The following is a 25,293-nucleotide window of genomic DNA, read 5'->3' on the forward strand; positions in this document are numbered from 1 at the left end:
ACTGGTTCACTTTCAGGATTAACATTACAGATAGGTAACTGGACACCACAAAACAGTTACGGAGATCAGAGTATACATTTAAAAAAAGGGGGGTATGTGTGGAATTATGCTGCAATTCAAGTATTCTGTCAGGTGATGAGAATTACGGCAACATTTATTAATCTTCAGATTTTACTACATGCCAAATGTGACCTGAACAGTTATGGATGTTTGTATTATTTACTCGAAAATATGACTTTCAGAAACAGTGAAGAACCACTGAAATACTCTGAATTATGACTGCTGTCTCACAGCTCCACAACAATATTCAGAAGTATCACTACACGCTCTCTTTTTTATTCTTCTCAGGAGATGTGCTTTTGTGCATCAAATGTAGAATATGGGGCAAAATGGCAGAATTTAGCAATGAAACTCTCAACTCACCTTAATACAGCCACTTCATTTCTGAAAGCCTGGAACTGTTCTGGGGTTGGATCTACAACCTTTAGTATCTTCACTGCTACATCCCCTGAAAATACATTTACCATAAATATTACTAAAAATGCACCTTTTTTTTGGGGCCAAAATAACATTAATATACAGTATACTTAAAACTCTTAATTTGTGCACAGTATACCTATGCTAATTTGTCCATAGGTCAAGATTTTCCTGCAGACATATAAACTTCCACAGTTTCAAGCAACTCATTTACCTGAATTTCAGTCTAATGGAAAAAGTCATTAACTGGTCACGTGCTTCCCTTCTGTTTTTTAACAGCTATGGCTGGCTAGAACTGCACACATGCTTTTTGCAGGGTATGAAGCTACTGAAGTCTCAAATAGTTGTTGAAAAGGGAAGTATTCTAGTATAGATGCATTCTCAGCACATTATTTCAAGCACAGTCACATCAGAGTCTCTCAGCTTCCACACAGTATGCAGTTTCATCACTTTCCCTTTTCTACCCAGCTTTAGCACGCATAAATATACACCTCTGTATTTTTATATAATTAAGCTTATATATTAAAGTTTATATATATATATAAACTATATATACGTATATAGACACACATCCTTTTTTTTATACAAACTTTATTTAAAAAACAAACTTTCTAGATTTAAATATTGCTAAATTTCAGGAATGGGAGGGATAAATCTTCTATCTAGGAATAGCAGAAATATCATGAATGATACAACTGATTTTACTATTTCAGTAACATATTTGGGGACTACAGAAAGCAAAATATCTTGCTGTTCTTTAAACGGATACATTATAAAATTTTACTTAAAAGTTTCAATTGAATTGCTTTCAGTGTCAGTGCTTGCTTTAAATTTCAGTATCTGTCACAGGGCAATACAGAGAGGAATATAGAAGATCCAGGGCTATCTGTTTAGAGACTGTTTCCAGAGAATGAAGTTGTAAAAACCTTTACACAGCGTACATCCAGAAAACAGCAGAATTGAACTGATTCCAAAAAGGTACCAAAGTGGAACGAAGCTGAGTGTTCTACCAAAAGTAAAAGCACTAACAGCAAGACCCAACGACTCCTCAGTGATAGAAGCAAGCAAGCATCACGTTCATTTTAGCTGTGGATGGACAGCATTTTAGAATTCAAGAGGGGGATAAACTTGCCTTGACACTGTCACAGGAAGGTGAAAGCAGCTTGGGAGAACTGAAACTTCAATCTTAGTCCCTATGCAGTACAACAATCTGAGAGGTGTTATACTTCAACATTGGCTTATCCCAGAGTTTAAAGGCTGCTGCCACATTGCAGAATCATCACCTACATTCAAAAACTCCCTAGAGGAACAGATTTCTCTGCTACACGGTAACTAATTTTCTTCTTCTTAATATGGTCTCTCTTCAAAGATATATATGAAAAATATGTTAGTATGTCTCTAGAATATAATGATCAACTGTATAATTAAGAATACTAACTGCTCAGTTAAAAAAAAAAGTCAACAAAGTATAAGAAGGATATGCAAACTGGCACTTGAAAGTTTCAGAGGAGCCTGAGTGAACTGCAGTATCTTCCCCTATAGTTACCAGTTGCGTAATCCGCTGTAGAATTTGAAGTCAAGGATGCACAAATACTGAACACATTATTATTATTACGTATTTCTATCTTCTTGCTTTAACTTCAGCAAATGCAATATACTTCCCATTTCATCCTCTAGCATCTCGCAGTTGCAGTCTGCATCATGTTTTATAACTTACAGATCTCTCTGCTTACAGAGCAGACCCGGTGAATGTAACTGGTAGAAAGACTGCACTTTCCTGTGACTACCAAAATCACAGCCTTCCAAGTAGCCAGTTCCTACTGCAACTCCTCTTGACACACCATGCGAGACCAACAGATGGCCTACCAATACTTGAAGTATATTGCTATGAGCTATGCCCAGACAAGGTGAGGATGCAGCATCCACTGATCACCGGCCAAATGTTTTCAGATCAATTTTCAATATATCCTCCATTATGATCCTTGCTCCACAGATGAAAAGTTTGTAACCTTACACTGTTCTTACTGAATCAGGGGCCACACTTTTTTTAGGCTTGATGGCATTTCCCAAGCAGTTTTCTCTAAAGAAATAAATACACAATAGAACTTGTTTTGTTTAGCAACAATCTGAAGACAAATCAGCTTCCGCCACCCCCCAACCACCAAAACCCTAGAACTGATTACCAGGGTCAAAGGGGAAATGTGAGTGTTTATGATAGGTAGTCTTCCAACCCATTTAAACTGCCTTGGTTCTCTTTCCGCCTTTTTAATTTAGAAGCATGCTACAGGACACTACAGGATCCAAATGGGGTCTGTAACAGAAGTGGTGCAAATAGGAAAAATTAGTACTTAACCATCAGAACAATCTGGAAAAATATGGAAGTGCAAGATACCTGTTCACCAAGACACGCACTCCAGAGAAAGACTGTCCTTGACACTTCATTTTTGGTTTGGAAGACTAAGTCAGGGAAGGTTACTGGAAACCTAATATGGTTTGCACACAGTGGTACACAACCCTCCACTCGTGCTCTCCAAAGGTTCGCTGCCAACAGCCCTTCGTAGTTGGGCACGTTAGGAAACACAACACCTCTAACAATCTAGAATTTCTACTTAAGTTTGCAGCAGTCTGCTCACTTCAGTTAATTTCATTTAGCTTCACCAAGACGTTTTTATTGCTGCATTTGTACTATTAGAATAGATTTCTACAAAAAAAGTCTCCCTAATTTGCACAGTGAACTCCCAGTTTCTTCAATTCAAGACAGAAAAGACTCACAAGAAATATAAACTTTTAAACCTTTTAAGACCACATCGCAAACGATGGTTACCAAAAAAACATTTTAGTAATTTAACTTCAAATTTCCTGAGAAATCAGGCAAACTATAAACAGTTACCAAAAGGAAGATATTGAATCTTATCGATGCCAAACTAGGAGACAGCTATACAGCCATCTTGTGCACACAACAGAGTTGTGTTTAACACAAAGTTCTTGCTATGGCAAATTTTTCATTAAAATAAATATTAACAGTATTTTATACTAAAATATAAATTTAAAATATCTTTTATAAATTTTATTTTTAAATTTATGTTTAATTAAAATAAATACAAAAAATAAAATAAATGAGAATTCTCATTTATCGCCCCGTTTAGTGAAATCTTACTTAACCTAGTTTTCCTCTTGATTTCTGTGTTCCATTTCACTTACATAATGAAAATCAATTTAACTGTTCACAAATATTACTTTTAGCATAAGAATAAGCCATCCATTGATGTTGACAATATTTGGGCTTTAAGACATGCAAATATTTACTCTTTAAAAATAGAAGGTTGAAGATAAGCTTCCAGAATTTTTTGGTCAGCTTATGTTATCACAGTAATTTTATTTAAATTAGCGCCTGGAGGGGCTTGCGTGTTAGTTCTTTTTAAATCACAAGCCTGACTTTGGAAACTAATTCTGTAGTTCTACAGTGTGCCTCTTTTCAAAGTATTCCAAATAACTTTATATCATAAACTCTCACATCAACCATTTTTTCCTAAGAAAAACTCCACAGTAAAAGCAATTTATGCTTATTTCCTTTCCCTGTTACCTTGAGTATAAGTATGCTAATTAAACCACAGTGGTATTGCAAAGAAGAAGGAAAAAAAAAAAAAAAGGTAAATATGATTTAACATCAGGCTGTGAAATTTCCCAGCTAATTCTGCTAAAGGAAAGCAAAATCTTTTCAGAAAACAAGCTATTGTAGAACATGGTAATAAAGAAAACTGTTGGCTCCAATAGAGAGAACACGTAGATGGCAGCTGTGAGATTCAGGTTTTGATGTCTGTTCTTTGCCTTAACTTCCCCACTTCTAATATTAGGAAATTAGTATTTCTCAACTAGTACCTTTGGTGGTAGATAAGCACACATCACCATTAAAACAATTTTACCTTTTTCAGGATTGCTGTCCTACCATATCAACATTCTGAGAAGACAGTAACATTTGTCAAGAACTTACCATGCCATTTGCCTTTGTAAACTGTTCCAAAAGAACCTGACCCTATTCTGGTAGAAAGCATGACTTCACTTGCTTCTATTTCCCAGTAGTAACTGGAATCTCTCTGTCCACGAGGCCTCTGTAACAGAAGTTGACATGGTTTTTACTCTAAGTATTTAATCAAATATATTATATACACACACACACACCAAGAATGAAATTATTTCCTTCGTACAAGTTTAAGATGCACTGAAACCTTGAGGTTTGGACTTTCATTGTTCTCCTGAATTTGTGAAGGGTGGTGGGTTTGTTTACAACTGAAAAAAAAAACCAAAAATATTTTCTTGGATGGCTTCAACTGATTAAGAAGCTCTCATTAAGTTCTGCACTAGAAACTTAAACCCTGACCTTAGATCTTCAGAGAGTTTATAATCAACTATTTAAAGACTTCCGAAATTCTTAATAAACTTACTGACTTTTTCAAATTTACAATACTAAAATTCAGGAATCATTTACACTTTTAAAAGGAATAAACCAAAGAGATAAGAGCAGAATTCTCAAGCGTCTAAGTGATTAGCAACTGTGAGTCCCACTAACCAACTGTACTTCCATATTTGAATTTTTTAAGCCTTCAAAAAAATTTGAGACATTATTCATTATTATTCTAACTTTTCTTTCTTTTTCCCCCACGCCTAAGCTTAAATCAGGCCTCTGAGGGAAAACTTGTTTTTTGTTAAATCTATTTTTCCCTGAGACACTTCGACTAACTTTACTATGAAAATGATGGCCTTATCAATATCCAACTTCTATGGAAGCTATAGCAATCCAGTTCAAATAGAGACAATAAAGCTAACTTTAAGCATATAAAAAAGAATAAAAAAGACGCAGCCTCCAAAGATTTAGAAAGGTAATCCTTGAATCTGTACTGAAAAATAATTTCACAATACTGTCAGAAATTAATTTTCAATTCAGAACACTTTGTTCTGGGTATTTATAACCCAAGGCAGCAGTGCCGTCTTTCCCAAATTAGTTAAAACTATATTGCTACTATATACACACAGTGCAGAGCAATCCAGGATTGCCAGCAGTTTTCATTGCCTTTTAAGTACAGAAGTTTATCCCAACACATCACTACTCCCAGCCTAGTTTGACATATTAAAAACAACAACAAAATAACCTACCGTACTTACAATTTTGTTTTTTTCTTGGGTATTAGATCCAGGGGCTCTCTCTCTTTGGGCTGGGACTGGGGTTTTGGGCTGAGACCAGCCAGTTGGGCTCATATTGTTAGGACTTCCAGACAGAGCAGAAGGTGAGGCTGAAATATAAAAATAGAAGAAAAACTATTTATGAAGCAGAAAATAAACAAAAAATAATATTATAAATTATTGTATTTTTTTAAATCATACCTGATTCACTATGGCTTCGAATTGCATCCTAAAACAGAGAAGACAGATAATAAGCTTAATAAATATATGACAGCATACAAAGGAACAAACAGGAATAGTGTCGAAATCACTCCTGACATTTTTGGTCAAGTGCGATACAGTACTGACCAACACCCTCCAAAAGATGACAGCTTGGTTATTTTCTAGTTACAAGAATCCTATATGCTAAAAAACATGCAATTTGTGAATTCTTACAAAACATTAAAAATATTCACAGCATATTAAAAGGTATTACTACCAAAACAAGTTTAAAAAAAAAAAGAAAAGAAAAGATGACACAGAACAAAAAAAAACCACCAGAAATACTGTCTGCATTCCCACCACTGGATTTTTGTACATGCTTCTATTTCAGATCTGAACATAGCTCCTGTGATGGTCCTGTATCTCTAGGGGACAAGTTCTCAAGGAGATTTTGGGTTACAAGTGGGAAAACTTCTAAAAGCCCATAAAATATTCCAAGTCAATATACAGTTTGAAATATCTCTACCGTACTATTTCAACCCAAAAAAGACTACCTCTAGTTCCCTAATACAAAACATCTAGTTTCCAAAACATTTTCCCACAGATTAAAATTTGATGATATTTGAAAAGCATGTTCTGACACAGTTCACTAGTTGGTACAGTACAACAACTCTCATCTCATGCCACAGGCACTTTACAACACAATTCTACAGCCATGCACAAGATAAACTAAGCTCTGACAAACATGACTTTACAACTTTTCTCACCTGCTATGTATTATCCCAAAGTACATACAGGAAAGGTAAAATATCCAGGTACTGTATAAGTACAAAGCAAGAACATGCACTACAGAAATGTTAAATACTGTCAAGGTTAATAGAAGTCAATTCAAACTTTCTAACTAATTAGTAGAATAATAAATGTAAAATTTCATAGGACGACAGAACGAGCCTACATACCACCACACAGTTTTCAAATTAACTCAGATTATCCTTAGTAAAGATTCATTCATGAAAAACATCATTTTTGTTAGTTGCATTCTCCCAGGCTTGACTCGATATACAGTATTCTTGCAGGGTACCTCTACTCTACACCCGAGTGGACTAAGATCTGCATAAACTATCAATTAAGAACTCTTGCGAGTTACTGCTTTTGTCCATTTTGAGGACAACAGAAATCTTTAAGAACCTGAATTAATAACAAGTGATGGTTTTTGTATATCGGCATGAGAATGTAACTGCTTTCAAGTAAGCTGGCAAAGGATAACTAATTTAAAATTCTTCTCATACTTATGTGTATGCAATTCTTATTTAAGAAAAAAGTATTTTTGAACTTCAATCCTGATGTGTTTTCTTCTTATGAATCCTGCAGCAAGTGAACCATACAACACGAATACCACACACAGTGCTGTCGTCTGTCAACTTTACTTTGATGTGCAATAAAAATAGTACATCATGTTCTTAATCTAAGGGGCTTATACAGTTATATTCTACAAAATAGCTTCCAGAAGGAAAAAGTCACACCACAGATGTGTTTGAGAAGGTTTCGCTTTAAAAACTGTGTGACCAAATGCATCTCTAACTCAAGCCTATTCAAATTCACACCAAATTTCATAGCAGTATGGATTCATCCAGCTAAACTACAAATGAAGCTCTCCTATCAATTTGCCTCTTCCAGTTAGCGTCCTCAATATTTCAGTATAAACATGCTATAAAGATTTATACCAAATCAACTTGAGATTAAACATTTCATTTGGACACTGCCATGGCTTACAAGTTATAGCAATTCTGTTAATCACAAGAAAGCAAAAGGCACCAAGAAAATACCTACTCTTCCCCTCAAACAAAATCGTCTGCACCAGGAACTGGGAGAAGCATTCAGGCTGTTATTCTAGGCCAACACGGTAAGAGATAAAAGAAAAGAACAGAGGAAGTATAAAAAAAAAATTAAAAAATTAAATGTTAGGATAAATGAAAGAAAAAGCAAACCTGATTTGTTTGATAGATGATAATTAAGTGCAGTAAAACTTTAAAGTAAGTATTCCTGTCCAAACCCAGAAGTTCACTAGTATCTGTCCTTTGGTAAAGCCCTTTATTAAGGTGGCCTTTCTCATGTCATACTAGAAGGTCTCTACTACCTTTTTTTGTGGTGTGGGTTTTGGGGTTTTTTTTTAAGACTTCTGCAAAAGCAGATATTGCCTTTAAGACATGACAGCTATTTTTATTCAGTCCCTATGATATTACAAAGAGCCAGAATAGAAAGCATTTCTGTCTTTACTGCTATGCGTAAAGGATAAAGAAAGCAGTGTCTCCTTAAAGGCTCATCACATTATGAAGTTTGATAATTTGTATTCTGAGTGCTTCATTATTTTTCGTGCCATAAAAGATGGTCAGCCAGGCTTCTGAAGTAGAAATAAAAGCTGTAAGCTTAAGAAAACCAAGAGAAAGGGAGGGTACCTTTCCCCATAAAACCCAGCTGACACAAAGCTTCTAACCCAAAGGGCTTCACGGGGCTGCAGTGCACTCTTCTTCAGTTCCAAAGGTCCAGAGAACTTCTCTAGCACCTTTCAGAGAGTGTTCACGTTTCATAGAAGCCTGCAAACTACAAGCTGACAATGGAAGTTAACTCGGCCATCAAAGGCTTTTGCTTGGCCTAAAGGGTTTTAAACTATTCCAGCGCAAAAACACAAACAGCGCTCTCTGCAAAGTCCTACAGTTCAGCACTTTCTTTCTGCAAGCCTTTCCTGCACACCACTCCCTTTGTTAAGGTTACCACAAAACAAAACAAAACAACCCAACCTAACACTTCAGGCCTGAGTTCAACAAGCTGTCTCTCACTACTGTCAGTCTAAGGTAGGTGGGGGGGGGGGGGGCAGGGGAAACAAACAAACAAACAAAAAAAAAAAACAAAAAAAACAAAACAGTGCTTGAAAGTAACAGTAGAAATATTCTCAGATACAGATAGCTCTACCACACAAGCCTACAATTGCTGTTAAATCCATACTGGTATAACACAAAACATACTGCCATTAAGCTTTGACTTAAGTATTCCAACTTGGAGAAGTACCTCCAGACTTACAGTACCTGTAGTCTGATTTAAAATAAACACCAGCCACCCCCCCCCCAAACCCAGATCTTTAGACACGTCTAACAATTACTTACTTCTTCAGCAAAACAGCTTATTTTCTTTACAGATCTGTGAAACTTGATTGTTAAGCTTCCCCACATCTTTACAGACACCAAAAATCTACCTAGAACTTCAGCATAGTTGATAAAGACTGCAAGAATGAACTATTAACTTTCTATGAAAATGTGTCACCTATATTCTTCATCTCTCAGCCAGCTAAGGCAAACAGTAAGCAAGTGACAGAAGGCAAAGAACCACCACCAACCAGTGACTATTAGATGGCCAGTCATGATTTTAGTTTAAATTTATGCTATTCCCTCCCTACCAATATTACCTCAATTATCCGGCTGTCTACAGGCATTGTAGTGCTAACCATATGGACATTTGGTGTGGATGTAGATCGCTGTCTTTGGGAAAGAGAGCCCTCAGAGGAAGGGTTTGATGTGTTGAATGTGAAGGCATGAGGTGTAGAATACCTGTGCTGGGAACTGAGAAGGAAAGAGAGAGAAAAAGAAAGTTGTGGTTATTTTTTCCCCTCTAGCGATTGAAAAACACTGTTTAATGTAACCTGTCCAAAAGCAATATACACAGAATTCCAAACAGAGAAAAACTTGGGACTTACATGCTAGCTAAATTATTTGGTCAGATGAATCATTCCCAGTTTAACTCAGGAAATAAATTTAAAAACTTGACAGCTCGCTCACTTATCTAGTGTGTTTAAAGGAAGCCTGGTTTTGCCATTATAAATTTTGCCACAGTTCACCTCACTCCCCATCAAATCACATTTAATATACTGATAAAATACTGGCTCTGCTGGATTAATTCAGGTCTGTGAAATTTAAACAAACTGTTCATTTTAAGCCTGTTAAATGCATAGCTTAAGGGCTGCTTTTACTGTTACGCCTTGAATTTGTAAAGGTTTGCAAGACTGTTCAATGGTTCGCACAGAACAGCCAGCAAGAAAGTCATGAAATCCAATACCAGTTAAAAGGAGGCCAACAATAAAATCCAGTTCAACAAAGAGTTGTAAATCACAGCTAAGGTCATTCTAACCTTATTTATCCCAAATCACACAAGTATCTTAACTGAAATTATCCAGCCTTCACAAAAAGCTTAAAAAAAGCTATCAAGTTAATGAGTCATTGTTCAGCAACACTAGAAATAGAATAAGATGGCAAAGAGAATGTAAGATCAATTCCTGATGCAGTTCCCACTAAAGAAAATAAATAAATACATAGAACCATTTGCAAGTCAGCTACGTGATCTGTGCCTCATTCCTGAATAGGCCAAGATTTTTCAAAGGGATGTAGAAAAAACAAAAGATGGCCTGCCCTCTTCAGCCTCTAGAATTTCAAGGAAAAAAACACAGGCACAAATTAGGATCAGAAGACAGGCCCCTTTGAAAGGAAAGCAATTTTTATTTTAGCATTTAAAACTACAGGACCATTCTCTTTAGGTCCCAGAATTTTCTTTTAAGAGTAGTGTATTTTCAGTTTCCACTGTCCTCTCTTTAAACTTATCTGTCATCATAACATTATAAAGTCATTGCTGTTTATGTATGCGAGTAATGAAAAACAAGTCACAAACCCTTACGTGTATGCTACCTGGTCAGATAAAATAAAATTTATTCATGAAAATACCAAAGGGAGCCCTGAATCTTCTTAGGCAGAAAAACAAAGGTCTCCAGAAAAACCTTTAATACCCTCCCTTAAAATTCCTTCACTTAAGACTGAAAATTAAAAATGTAAAATCCCAAATCAATGTTTTGCTTGAATCTAAGATCAAGAAAGAACACTACATATTATCTATGATGAAGTGGTGTTGCCTTCTTGCACATTTACCCCAACCTTCTGTAAGATTGTTCTATTTCTGAGGAGTTGGGGGTGTTTTGGTTTTTCTGTTTTTAAACAACTGTATTTCCCAAAACAGAAATGACAGGAAATACTAGCTTACCTAACAGGTATCCGGGAGACAGACTCCCGCATCCGTCTCATTGTCAAGGGAGGTAGTGCAGGGACACCACTGTCACTGATATTTGAATTTGGGAACAATCTGAAATATCAACAAAAACAATTACAATTTCAACTGCTACACTACCTCCTGTACAATGCTCTTTAAAGCTGAAAATTTCAAGGGCTGTTTCTTTCCAGCATAATTAACTTCATGAACACATTCCTACCTCTACATAGTATTTTTCCTCTATGTATGGTATGACTAAAAACTACGTCTTCACACCCCCGAAGAAAATTTCCATGTGTTCTTTCTAAACCTAAGAAACCAATCTTTTCACATGAGACTTCAGATTTTCCTCAAAGGCTATTCAACACCAATTTTTTTAAGTTCTATTAAACCCAGGTGACACCAAATGGCACAAGTCATCCTACAATCTAACGACTAGTCGGTGTAAGAAAATGCATAGCTGTATGACCAAGATTAGTTATAAAAAAGACAATCACTAAGTAAGACATAAAATCAATTACAGGTTTTAATACTTTTGCATAAAAGGACTACTTCTAACATAATGATTTTCAACTTTTTCTAATCAATATTAGGAAAGTATTATCCTTCATCATTTTTCTGACTATTCCATGCATTTTAAACAGGGTGTCTAAAGTTGTGGGTGTTCTAAACACTCCTGCTTCCAACAGCTAAAAAACAACTGAACCATGACCTTTTTGTCTTCTAGCGAAAGTGTTATGTGAGAGGAATTACTATTACTCTGTTGAAACAGAGGGCGTTACAGCAACTGCCTAGTCCCTCAAGATCTTTGTTTGCTTCTTCCAGAATATTAAAATTCACAGCAAGAACAAAACGCATTTAATGTAAACGGCCTTCTTCACCTGGCAACAGACAATCATTGCTGGCTGTTTTATGAAATCAATACACAAGTTCTGTATATTGATGAAAGGGACTACACTTCCCAACAATCCAAATTTAGCTCTATGATAAGAGATTGGAAAAAAACGATGCTTGTCTGTCAGAGAACTACCATTGCTATTAAAAAGGAACTGTCCTTACAAGAGTTGCCTGATATTGCTCCAGTCAACACACATGGTTGGAACTTTAGTGCTGCAGTGTTCGTGGAATTTATAACCACATGTCTGACACCGAAAGCCATTGAGCAGGAACTTCTGGCAGATGTCACAGAAAGCAAGCTTTAGAAACGTCTTCCGAGCCTAGAAAACACATTAAATGATTAATCCAAGCTACCAGCTTCTCTTCATTAGCTTTGATGAACATCTTCAGAGCTTAACATAAATAAATATCATGTTAAAATGTTATCAGTGACCCCAAAGTGCTAACGAATTTAAAACCACACTTGAGTATTCTTGCATATATTTCCACTTTGGTTGAAAACCTGGAAGGTTTACAAACGTTTAGGGCTTTGTTTACCCAATTATTTATAAAAGTGTTCTCTCAAATTCAAAAGCACTGTTTTGTGCTCCATAAGGTGACAGAGTTGCGTGGGCCAAGAATTGTGGGTTCTGTTTGTTTCTAGCATCACCAAGGAGGTGAAGGAAGATCAGATTGTAAGAACCGCCTCATTATTTTATTAGTCAAAATGTTTGTTGTGTGTTTATGACTAACCTATACCCCTTGCATAAGAAATACATCCATTAGTAAATAAAACAGACTAAGGAAATTCTACATTTTTTTAAAGCTTCTGAAAGACAAGAAAAAAAGATTAAAATGAACCAAAAGGTTTCTTCCTCTGGAGCATACTGTGGAAGAAGGCTCAAAGTTTGAGCTTCTTCCAGATCCGGAAAAAATATTAGTTTTCTGGTGAGCAACTGAAGACAACTTTGTTTCTAGTTTTCTAAAAATGTAAAGTAGAAGCAAAGCTACTTTCAGTTTCTGTAAATCAATCCTAACCCTTCTAATGGATGAAAATGATAATCCTTTAGTTTTGCCACTTTGCTCAACATATTTCTGGGACAAAACAACAAAAGGGCTAGAATATAGGAATCGAGTTCCTTCCCAGGGAGAACAAAATAATACAAGGTAAAACTGTTAGAGGTAGGCATTATCTCTTTGTACAAAAAAAAAAAAAAAAAAAAAAAAAAAAAAGCAGCTCTGTATTTGCTCTCTACTGAGCAAATAATCCATTTTTGAGAAGAAACTACAAATCTTAAGTCTTTCATCCCCCCTGCCAAAAACACTGTCAAATTACAAAGCAGTATTAACAGCACTCCTGTACATTCAGTACAATTACCAACAGTCCAATAAAGCTGCCAAACTTATCCGGTCTTTTTTGACTGATGAGCCAGAGACTGAAACACAAGTTATCTCCCAGTTCTGGATTTTGAATACAACAGTTACAGAAATATATATTTATATAAAATAAAAATGGCAATCATTGGGCTGTTGAAGAATATGTAGAATGTGAACTTTTAAAGCCTCTGACACCTAGGAATCACTAAATGTAACTAGAATTCTGACATTTTATTACAAAATTGATATTTAGCCAATCTAATTTGTGGGGAGTAGGGGTGAAGGACTCGAATCATCACTTCTGAAATGCCCCCCCGGTGTTTAGAAAGCCAAAAGGTACCTAATGCCTAAAACATTCTTTGACTGAATATGTGGTTCAATTGATACAATTTACATCAAAATACAGATGACAAAAAGCTTACAAAATTGTGTGTAGTGAGTGGAACATGATCAAGAAAGTCCACTTGCAGTTCCTCTCCAATCAAGGAGGCAGCATCTGTATTCCAATCCAAACGCACTTTTTTTCTGAAAGAAAGAAAATGGGGACAACAAAATTACTTAGGAGATAAGAAGCCTGGCCTAATCAATGATCTATGTTTTGTGAGTTTTCTTGAGTAAACTGAAAACAAATACAAAAATGCGTGGCTAACCTTATTGTGAGCTATATTTCAGTGTCTTTCACTTAAAAAATTAGAAGCAACTTTAAAAACAGAGCAATTCACCTCTTCTTCTGTTTATTTTTTAAAGTGTAAGTCATTTAGATATACAGATTATTTTAAATAAGACACCTAGAAGCTGTAATAGAGTCACAGAAATACTCTTATAAACAAAACATAAGAAATTATGAATGGCACTTAGTGACATGAAAGCCGTATTATATGCTTCAGCACTAAAGTTACTGGTGACCCCAGAATGGACTCAGTTACAGAGAGATGTAAACCCACAAATGACTGCCTCATAATTGAGGCTTAAAAGAGCATTAAGCCCAAGCCTTACGAGGTGTGAAGTTAAATGTATTAACTCCATGAGATACCTTCACTCCCTCAGCTTGTAAAAGAATCATTTGGTATTTAATAGCAGCATCCCCGGTCCTACAAAAAATAAGGAATATCTGAAGTGAGATTTAAATCCAAACATTGAAAAGTTGTAGAGGAATGTAGAGCCTTAAAACTGAGCACACAGAGGAGACGTTCATTTAAGTTGGCTAAGAACCACTAGCACTGAGGTTTACCAAGTACAAATGCAGAGGAGAAATGCACCTCAAACATGAAGGCATCATTTCATCTAAGTATGACAAAAGCCTCTGGAAGATGCTACAAGCACCTGAGTGTACCCGTCGACTTTTAACATTTTTAATATTTAGCTTTAAAACAAAAATAAAATTTTTAATACCCAGGAAGCTGAAGGAGCTGCCCCAGAGGAGGGTAAAGAAAGCAACATGGAAGTGTTCACAACCAGATTGGGCTTTTAAAAGAAACTAGCAAGAGAGAGGAAGCAAGCATCATTGCTGCTATTCTAAAAACAAGATTTTTACATTCTCTAGTTGAAAGTTTCACATATAACATTCCAGACTCTTACCCTTTTGGTTCAGTAAGAAGTCGAAAAACTGCACAGCATTCTGGCTGCAGACCTCTGACTTTAAGTGCCTTCATAAGACAGTCATGTAAGGTCATTCCATTTCGCACATTTACCTGTGACCAAATGAAAAAAAAAAAAAAAAAAAAATGTAGGCAGTGATTGCAGACTTTCTTTTAGCTTTTTTTGGGGGGGTGAGGGGGTGTTGATGGTGGTGGTGGTAGGAAGTAATTTTTTTCCCTTTTGCTTAGAAGTTCCAATAAAACTGCACAGCTGTTCACTTTTGAAGTTAATAGAAAGATAAATAAAAATTACTCGTATGATGTAACACCAGTCTGCTATGCTTTCCGATTTAACTCGCTGCACGTTAAACCAACCCATCAGGCAGACATGTTTCCTGCCATATGCATAACTATTGTGTACTTATGCAAAGGAAGTTTTGAAGCTATACTTTTATAACTTTTTGATTTCTTACAACTACTAAGTTTGTGTGAAACAGGATTTTATACATCCCTCATACAAGTAAGTAGCCTATAAAAGTAACAGAAATGCAGACAAATGGAGTTACCTCAAGTATAGAAAAAGGCTTAATTTAGATTTCAGGGGACTTTGAGTAAGACTATTATTAGTACACTCAGCTCCAAGAAATCTAATAGAAAAGTTCCCCCAAGAAGTTTCACTTCAGCTTTAACTACCATACTTCACTGTGGGCACCCAAGTGAAGAAAATGGTGACAGAGATGACTACATGTTTTACTTCATACAGGCATCGTTGTTTAGGGCAACCAACTACTGCCTTTGAATGTTAAACATGTGAGCGAAGTATCTTGCTCACATATACTGGAAAAATACAGGTTCTCAAAATACAGATACACTGCTTTCAAAACACGTCCTCTAGAATTAACAAACTGACGACAACACATTTAATTAGAGTAAGACCTTTTGTGAAGCCTGGCATTTCCCTTGCCAGAGATACGTCATAGTGTTAGCAATGGGAACAGTACATTTCTAACATAAAGGTAATGTAGACTTACCACTGTGCGCTGCTTGTTGGGCAAGAAAACACGAATAGTATTACTCGTTTTGGATGTATCTGATATTTTGCCATCATCAGATGCTCGGCGTTGATAACCAAACTGCTGGACGATAGTAGGTGAAATACAGTTTGGGCCATCAAAGACAGAATCCTTGAGTCCAAAGCCGTTACTGATAGTCTTCCAAGCTCCCTGAATGTGCTCCATTGATACGGTCTAAAAAACAAAAATGGACAGTCAGGGAAAATTATTATATCCTTCGCTATGAAGTGGTGCGCTCTCTTCCTGAGACAACAAACCTCACAGCATCTTTTGAAAGCATTTGAAAACTGCACTGCCTTCTCCCTTGTGACATGATCAACCTACACATATAGCATACAGTTCATCCACACATGCAAAATTAGCCTCAGTCTTGAAAGCACTTGACTTCCTGACATACAGATCATCAGTAATATATGTGTAACTCCTCTCACTGCACCTCTGGTGTCACAGGAACAGTTTACCATCATGTTAATTTACATAGTCAATGCCCGAAGGGCCTTCAGAAAGGTGGCTAGATGCTAGCTGCAGGCCAAAAGAATAGTCCTGTAAGCTAGATATGGCATGCAAGCATTAGCACAGACTGCACTGTTAACAAAAAGGCCCAACCAGAATACAATAAAAGACATTCATTGAAGAAATTCCATTTTTATCACTGATTTTGAGGCTTTTGTTTGGGGTTTGTGGGGGGTTGGTTGTTGGTTTCTTTTTGTTTCTTAGAAAAGGGTAGCAAGTTTAATACTGTTAGTGTGCAACAAAACACATAACATTTTAATAGTATCACAATTCACATAGTGTGAAACAGCAAAAAAAAAAAAAATTCAGAAACCCCATACACACTGTGCTCAGTTACATTTCACCATAAACCTCTCACAGTGCAGGGATGTGACCAACCCTCTGCATACTTCCAAATCAACACACAGTACTATTTTTGCACACTCGGGGACAAAGATAAAGGTATCAGTGTATTTTTTTCCCCAGCTATCACAACTTCAATGCAGCTTGAACTCCAAATTATACTCCAAATGCATTTTATACAAAAATAAGCAAAAACAAAGTCTGAAACACTTCTGAACAGTGAAATGTACTCCTTGCTAAATTTCCAAGTAGCCAGATTAATTACCAAGCTTTCAAAAAGAATAATAAAAAAGTGAAAATAAGCAAATAAGAAAATAGTTCTAATTTCCTAACTAATTTCCTTCATAAAACATCTGAGAAACTGCTGTGAAGAACTACACAGTGCAAGTGCTTATCTTTTGCCATGTTAGGAGATTGTTTCCAAATTAATCTTCAGGGGTTGTGCACACCACATATATCCCTGATCACCTCTATGAAAGGTAAAGAAAGTCATATTAAAGCTGCAAAGTCAAAAAGCAAAACAGTTGGGAAATGCCAAAATCAAGGTCTTCCAGGCAATCCTTATTCCACTCCTTTATGATACAGGAAAGACTTGCACTGAAAGACCTACACTGTTTCCCTGAAATCACTAATAATTTAATTCAGTACATAATACAAAACACTCTCTTACTGAACACGTATCGCTATCTAATAAAGTCTCGTTTCATGTGTGGTCCTGCATCTCCTTTGCTGCAAATTATTTGAACCTTTCAATTCATTTCCTCATGTCCCTTTGTGTAGCACCCATGCCAAATTAAAACAAAAACCAAAAAACAAAACACAAAAAAATCAACAACAAAAAACCCACAACCCAAGGAGCTCCTCTTATCTCACACTTTCATATGCTTATGTCAGAGAAAAGACAACAGTGTTTGTTACAGCTGAAGAGCTAAAGTATTGGAATTCATCAAAAAAAAAAAATCTCTACTAGTACTAAGAGGCCATTTTGGGATGCCTTGAAAGATAAACTTTGAATGTCAGACCATTTTCACTCACAGCACAACTCCAAGAAGCCTTTGCTAGATTCCTAAGTACTGAACATTGTTACAGACCAAAACCTAGATATGCCTGGTAACTAGAAAGGAAATATGTAACACCAAACTTAAAGAAGGTTTGGCTTATATGAAGCATCTACCATCGCATGCAAACTCTGCAGCAGAAGAACTCTAAGCCTCTTATATTCTCTGCTACAAAGCGATCTTTTCGTCCTTTCATGAACATTTCTTTCACTGACAACATATACAGTGAGAACACACATATCCTCTCCTCCCCTCCTGCCAATCGCTGTCATTCCTGCACCAATGCTGTCAGTTGTGCAGGTCTAGTTGTTCAAATGTTAAAGTTTAAAAGTTTAACATTTATTTAAACGTCAGAAGATTTAAAACTCAACACCCAATCAAAATCTATTAGGATTTAGATACTTGGATCTTATTATTATTTTTTTAAAAATCTATTGCACATAAATGACAACGGTCTTGCATTTGATGTAGAAAGGGAACAAGGAATGAGAAGACAGAGACATTCTGAAAAAAGGAGGGAGGAGAGGAGATGAAATTGAGGAATACAACTGAGTTCAGCATGCAAAAGCAACTACAACAATCTCACAATTCACTTATTGCTCTACTGTCACAAATCAGAAAGGTGAAAAAAGTTACTACAGTTCTAACAACCATATTATGCATATGAACAGCTAAGAGAGTAACTTGCTAAACAGTAACAATAAAAACAGAGTGGAGATAAACTGTTAGATAAGAGGGGTAGAACGAAACCCAGACAGCTTGTTCTCTTTCCTCTTAACTTACCCACTATGGGGAACCCTACTTTATTTCTCCCTTCTTGGTAACACATGAGACAAAACAAGAAGAGGCGCTCAACTAGATTGCTCTACTGTGTAAGCTGAGACAAGGAATAGTGGGGCAACCATCAAAACCTCCTTGCTGTCTCTCTGCTCACGTAAGTTGACAACACCCTAATGTTACAGCCTTTAAATTTAATACTTTGACATGCTGCCAACATTTCCTGAAAAATTCAAGAGAAAACAGGAAATGACAAAAAAATTCAAACTTGCACCTTGAGGAAAGCAAAGTTTCATACCAAAAAAGGTACTTCCCTGCTCTAATGGTGTTCTCTCGTCTGAATATGAAAGGCCTATCGCATGCTGTAGAACAGCCTTCTAGGAAAGATCACAGAAACACACTCTGAAGTTGTTGTACACAGTCAGAAAAACAGAGAGAGCAACTGTGATCAGCCCTCCGTACAATACAAATGTCAATTGTATCTTTGATTACACACTTGCATCCTTCTCCTTCCTAGGATCTTTGTCTCATGCTGGATATTCTCAGGACTTTGTATGTTTGGTACAATCCTCTCCTCCAGCAATGCCCTCTCTCTCTTACCACCGTGCTTCAGCAGTGCACTTTTGCCATCTTTTTGGCTGCTTGGGTTCGCTCACAGATGTTAAATATTCTTTCTCTAGAAAATGAAATCACCTCCTCAACTCAGCAGGCAAATTTAAACCATGCCATCCTTAGCTCTCCATAATGCTTAAACTGAAGGCTATGGGTTCTACTGACACACTTCAAGAAGGAGCCACCACTGATGGGAGAAGATGAGAACTGGGCTCAGACCTGGCCTGGAGTGGACAAAATACTGCAGGCGGCTTGAGGGAAGAGGGGTAAGAGAGAAGAAAGGGAAGTTTAAAAGATATTAGCAGTGTTCTGGGAAGAGACGGGAGAGCCGTGATGAAAAGTTGCTAACGCTGCTCTTGGCATCCATGGTACAAGGGCATGCAGTTGGTGGGATGGAGCTTGTGGAAGAAACAGCAGTAATCAATTGTCTTGCTGCTGACTTTTGCAACTATTCAGAGGCAACTCTCATGTGGGATGAGAGGAGGCTCCAGGTCCTCAGAAATACCTCTTCACTCAGACCAAGAGGAGTCTAGTCAATTCTGAAACCGCATGGGCAGCCACTGGACATGTCCACTTCTCAAACCTAGTCACTGCTCTCATTCCTAATTATTATCATGGAAGAACAGAGACAGTCATAAAAGCTGCTTCTTAAGAAGTAATTTACAAATTAATTCCATCTTTCCCCTGCCCTCTAGTGTAAAGAAAGCTAGCTTAAAAAAATTATATGAATATATCAAAAAACATCCACTTTGAAGTCAAACAGGTCACTACATACATGAGACAAGAGAATTAGCATGGCAACTACTTGACCAGCTTTGAACTGACAAAAAAAACCCAAAACAAATATAAAATCACGTATTTTCTCCAACTCTCTCGAGATCCACACCAATTCACTCCAGTGAAAAGATATTTGATGTATTCTAAAGAGAAATTTAATTTAAAATAAAGGAGGAAAGATTTTACAATGATACCTTCATAAATACATAATTCTTAGTTCGTCTATTCCAGAAGAACTAGCTTTTCTATGTTTAAATGAGCTACAAGCATGTTTCTGAAAAATTATCATTACCAGATACAAGATTTATGTTTATGCAATGCTCAAATAATCCACAGACAGCTGAATGTTTTCATGTACCTTTCTGACATTTTTCTTCCTTCAACTCTTCACTTTCATGAATATGACTTCAAGCAGCCTGTCTACAATTGAAAAACTGCAACAGCAGCATTCGAATAATATTTTAAGATTGATATTAAAGTACCGCAGTCCCCCTGTAGACCAAGTACTGCTAGAAAACTGATACTGATTCATTTAATATTAAAGATTAAATCTAAGCAGAAGAAAAATCTCACACTATTCCCCCACCTCCCACAGGTACACTGCACACTGTGACCAGGACTGCACTTTTCAATAGTACTTTTTGCATAGGTTACACATTTCAAGAATTAGTCATTTGAACAAGCATTAAAATCAAATGCACAAACCAGCTATGCCATGGGCACATCTGACAAGAACAAATTCCTAGAGACCATTCACTTGTACCTTTTGGATATGAACGAATGATACTTTAAGTTACTTTAACTTTTTCCATGACCAGCAAAAGTGTTTAGTCTGTTAAAAATTTCTGTCTGTGTCCCTAACGAATGATGAAACTGTTAATGAAGAAGCTGGAAAGTTCACAGGATACAAAACTACACTCCTCTCACTATAGAGCTTAGGTGCCTTGCCCTTCCTTTATTTCTGAAACAAACACCAAAAACTTTTAAAGAAAATGTAAATGTAGTTCCACTTCCCAACACACACACATTCTGTCATTTTTATCCACACAACCAATTAATAGTCATACTTACGTCTAAGGAACTACATATGCAAAGGCAAATCACCACAGAACAAAACCCAGAATCCATTTAAAAATTAAAACTTTTGTTAGAAAATGTAAGCTTTAGAATTTGCTTGCAAGAAAAGTTCTCATCTCTGACACAAAAAGATGAATAATACATTCAACTGTAGTCTTTTCTCAATTCCCCTCCCTATCTGTAGTTCTCAAGTTCTTTAATATTGAACGGGTGATCAGTTGTTTGGGGGAAAAACAGAAAGAAACCCCCAGCAAACAAGTATCTATTGTGATATATAGCAGTATTTTTAAAAGTAGCTTTTCATAGCAGTAGAACATAAATAAGGACCCATTCCTATATTAAAATAAAGCTGTGATACATGTGTACTAAACATAAATGCAGGGCATGAGTTAGGATCAGTCTAACAACCCAAGATCTCTCATATGTCTACCAGGTTGGTGTTCTACCTTTGAATGTCCTTCATTTTACAATATCGACACCAAAAAGCAAGCTCCTCCTAGGAGAACTGACATTAAAAAAAAAAAAAAAAAAAAAAAAACCACAGGAGGAAATGTTACTGTTCAGGGAAAAAGAAAAAACAAAACCAAACCAAAAAAACTAACCAACTAATACTGAAAGATTACACATATAACTACTGCTTCAGTTCTTCTGGTCTTGGAGGTATCTTTTCTCATCTTTATTTCTCTGAACCACTCCTTTCTTAGTCACTACTGCATGCTGCTAATGTAACTTTGAAGCACTTAAGGAAAAAACATTGGTTTTGCAACAGTTGGGCTCTACAGCAAGGAGGGCACAAGTAATACAACTCTCAGTCTGACATGCCTTCAGGTTGATTAATTCTTTGCAAGATTAACACCTTTTTTTATTTAAGAGTAAAGCTTTTGTTAGTAATCATGCATCAAGTCATACTACTCAGCTGTAGCAGGCTGTACTTTGGGCTCTGGTTAGTAGGTATCTGTCACCAAAACTATCTGCACACCTTTGTCTGCTCTGTGCCTGCTCTCCTTTGGGGATGGGAACAGCTCCAGGCTACTTTTCATAACCAATTTTTAGAAGATCTGTTTGTCCTTTCCACACAGATCATTCCCATCTCACTCACTCATTTCTTTCTACATGAAATTTCTCTCAAGTTCACATGCAGAGCTCTACAGTTTCCCTACAGAACCTAATTCCTTAATTAGAGAAACAGAAGCACTGAACACTGCTTGTCTCTAGAAGAGCACAAAGGAATATAGAATCCAAATCCTTCCCTTTCCCAAAGCAAAAACTAATTCCAGGTAAAAAGAAAAATGCAGCAGGTGTTTCCAAGCATTCTATCAAGACTTTTAAAAATTTTCCTTAAGTATTGTTGCTGAGTTTATATAGCTTCACCAAAATAAGTTTATAAAATTGCTATTAAAACAGCTATGAACGGAAAAGGCAAGCCAGGAAAGTACATACATTTTGCACATACATTTTGTACAAGCTTTGCTAACAAAGCTCCACAACTCCATGACATAAAGTACAATCTCCACTCTTTTTACTATAATAATTTATATTTTTTATCTTATAATCAAAACTGATAAATCTTTATAGGTCATCACTCAATGTTTTAAATGTGTTCTCGTATGAAGGCTATTAAAGCTGAAGTGATATTTAAGACATTCTCATTTTTTAATTTGGTAAATTCAAATGTGTTACTAGAAATAAAAAGCATACTGAACGCTGCTTTCTTATATCTGATTGTATCACAATCATATGACATTCTTGTCATGCTTTGACTTCTTGTTTCTTCACAATAATTCTACATTCTTCACAGCAGAATCCTCCAAAGAAAGATACAGAAAGATAAATCTGTAAAGCAGACCTTGCACTGCAGAAATGGGCTGTGAGTCTACCTGTGCAATGACATTACACAGACAAGACACTCTGGACAAGCACTTTTTTCCCCCCAAGTCTTTCAATCAACTGTGCATGCATTCCCAGACACGTGCCTATTTGCATTCTGAACTTGCTCATGCTTGAATTGTTTCAAGTGCGGATGAAAGCCCCAAACTGTGTTTACAGTTGCCTGGAACTCATCCACTTTACATCAAGGATAAAAAAGTTACTCAAATGTCAGCAATCCACCAAATGCCCTTCCCACACAAGTTCTCAAGGATTAAACAAAAGTGACTGAGAATCTCGGCACAAAGGATTACTGGCTCTGTCCTCCCTCAGTTGCATGTAGTAAATGAAGTAACACTGAGGACACACCAGTCTTTAAATCAACCTCAGTTCTGCTGAAAAGGAACACAGTCTGAGATTAGGTTATTCAAGTAACTAACTGCTGGGAGCTGCCAGTTATGCAGGCGAGCTGTACAGTTCAGACATACCACAGTTACTGTTAAAATACCATTGCAAAATACCAGACAATGCTAGATTATCTGTAGTTAGACAGAACAGGATGCAGCAATCCAGCTAATTCAAGAGTTAGGTGTTCTCTGCATTCACTCAGGGTAGCTTTAACCTAATAAATTGAATTTATTAAATGTGGGCTCTGTGCCAGAACCAGCAGTGCCACTGTGAGGTCAATACTCCAATTCTAAGAGCCTGGACATGGAAACAACCTACAGACCAGGGGAGGGAGGGCAGGGAACAGGGGCAACAGCACCAAGAAAAGTTTGGAAGGGGCCTTGAGATACTTTTGTGAGAAGATAGAACAAATGATTCTCCCTTATATTTTACAAAAAAGTGCACCTGGGAACAGCTCAACATATGTTTCTGCAATATGAACTAAATCTAACATGATACTACTTGAGTATTTTAGTTACAAAAAGCCTGGACAGCTCTACCAACTTTATTTTATTGTTTTCTATGCACTCGTCTTTGCAAAGAAGCCTGCATAAAATGGCAAATAAAAATGAATGCAATTAGAAATTACAGATTGTATACACACAAAATTACTTAGACTATGTCAAATATTTACTGTCTCGAGTGTCTCCAAAAAGAAATTATGCTCTATGTTAACTCTAGTTGACATTATCTTACTAAATACATCCATGAAATTACAGATCTGGTTTGGGTGGGGTTTTATTTATTTAACAAGGTGCCATAACAGACTTTTTGTTTCAGAGGTACAATCTGAGAAAAAAAACAAACAAACAAACAAAAAACCCAACACCAGTTGTAAGATACTGTCACAGACACGATCTACATTTGGTCTGGATTATTCACAACAGATCTGTAGTTGTGTGGAAAGGCAGATGCTATTTGGAGAAGACAGGCAAATATCAAGATCTAAAGTTCTACACTGAGGAGGGGCTTTCTCCCTGCAAAGTAAATATACATGGAGTCTGACTAAAGTAATAGCTTAAGTTAAACATACACTTCTGATAAAGCAAACACTTAAACAACCGTACGTATCATTCCAATTTTGTGGATTTTTTCAAAAAACAAAAAGCAAATTTTAGTAGCAGTGAAGGAATACAAGCACAAAGCTCAGTTGTGGTAAGTCTCCTTTTCTCCAGGACAGACCCAGAGACCTCAGAAGAAAGAATGGGGCAGGGTAAGGAGGAAGGGAAAGATAGCCAGAGAATGTTATTTATACCTTTAGTTTTCCTTTAAACAAATGAAGTCCTATAATAAAAGGATGAAGCACATCATCTGTGGGAACACAAAAAGAGAAGATATTTACTATTTTAACAGACAAACTTATACGCATGCACAACATACCAAATTAATAGCAATAAAAATTATTTTGTGAATTACATCAATAGTACCTTTAACTTACAATCCTTCTACTGCTAAGAGCTTTCAGGGCCTTCAAGCCTTTAATTCTTTTATGCAACATTTCAGTGTAGTGAGATGCACTATGTAAGGACAGACTGCATGACAACTAAATGCTACCCCAGCTCAATGTAATCTCATTCAATAACATCATAAAAATCTTCTACAGCTAAAAACCCACTAAAGTAAAAATTAAGTATGAGTTGAATACCTTCTTCTCAGACATCAGTTCCTCACTTATACACAGAAACACCTTGCTGACTCACAAATGTTATGACAAATCTTGGGTCCAAAACAAACAAACAACAAAATGTAATAAGAAGCTCAGCCTCTGAAGGCTATCTGTATCTTGCATACAAGCATTAACTGTAAGAGGAAGAATTTCTAGGGAAGCTGAAGAAATCTTGATTACAAGACTGGAAATTCAGATTAGTTAAAGAAAGAAGTGTAAACCAAATATACAAAAATACTCATTAGATATGGTAAAATGCTTTCTTACCCAAAGTTCCCATCTTAATTAGCAATTGCTAAATCAATCCCATGCAG

General features: G+C 36.4%; 1 protein-coding gene across 7 annotated transcripts in view; it reads right to left on the minus strand.

Moving 5' to 3' along the window:
* RAF1 (Raf-1 proto-oncogene, serine/threonine kinase) overlaps positions 1–25,293 on the minus strand; it is an 82,380-nt gene that overhangs the window by 11,114 nt on the left and 45,973 nt on the right. For 3 of the 7 annotated variants that reach the window (XM_032995847.2, XM_032995848.2, XM_042807019.1), the window contains exons 2-12: positions 24,569–24,624; positions 15,803–16,018; positions 14,773–14,885; positions 13,617–13,719; positions 12,001–12,158; positions 10,936–11,034; positions 9,317–9,470; positions 5,857–5,884; positions 5,629–5,765; positions 4,469–4,586; positions 424–508 (exon numbers count right to left, since the gene is read on the minus strand). In XM_032995847.2, coding sequence (XP_032851738.1) covers positions 424–508; positions 4,469–4,586; positions 5,629–5,765; positions 5,857–5,884; positions 9,317–9,470; positions 10,936–11,034; positions 12,001–12,158; positions 13,617–13,719; positions 14,773–14,885; positions 15,803–16,009 — 1,202 coding nt within the window. In that variant the 5' untranslated portion in view covers positions 16,010–16,018; positions 24,569–24,624. The remainder of the gene's footprint in view (positions 1–423; positions 509–4,468; positions 4,587–5,628; positions 5,766–5,856; positions 5,885–9,316; positions 9,471–10,935; positions 11,035–12,000; positions 12,159–13,616; positions 13,720–14,772; positions 14,886–15,802; positions 16,019–24,568; positions 24,625–25,293) is intronic. The other 4 variants (XM_042807021.1, XM_042807020.1, XM_042807023.1 and 1 more) reach the window with 4 other exon arrangements.

This window comes from Tyto alba, unplaced genomic scaffold, assembly GCF_018691265.1.
Source record: "Tyto alba isolate M040663 unplaced genomic scaffold, T.alba_DEE_v4.0 Super-Scaffold_49, whole genome shotgun sequence".
In the NCBI taxonomy this organism is placed as follows: domain Eukaryota; kingdom Metazoa; phylum Chordata; class Aves; order Strigiformes; family Tytonidae; genus Tyto; species Tyto alba.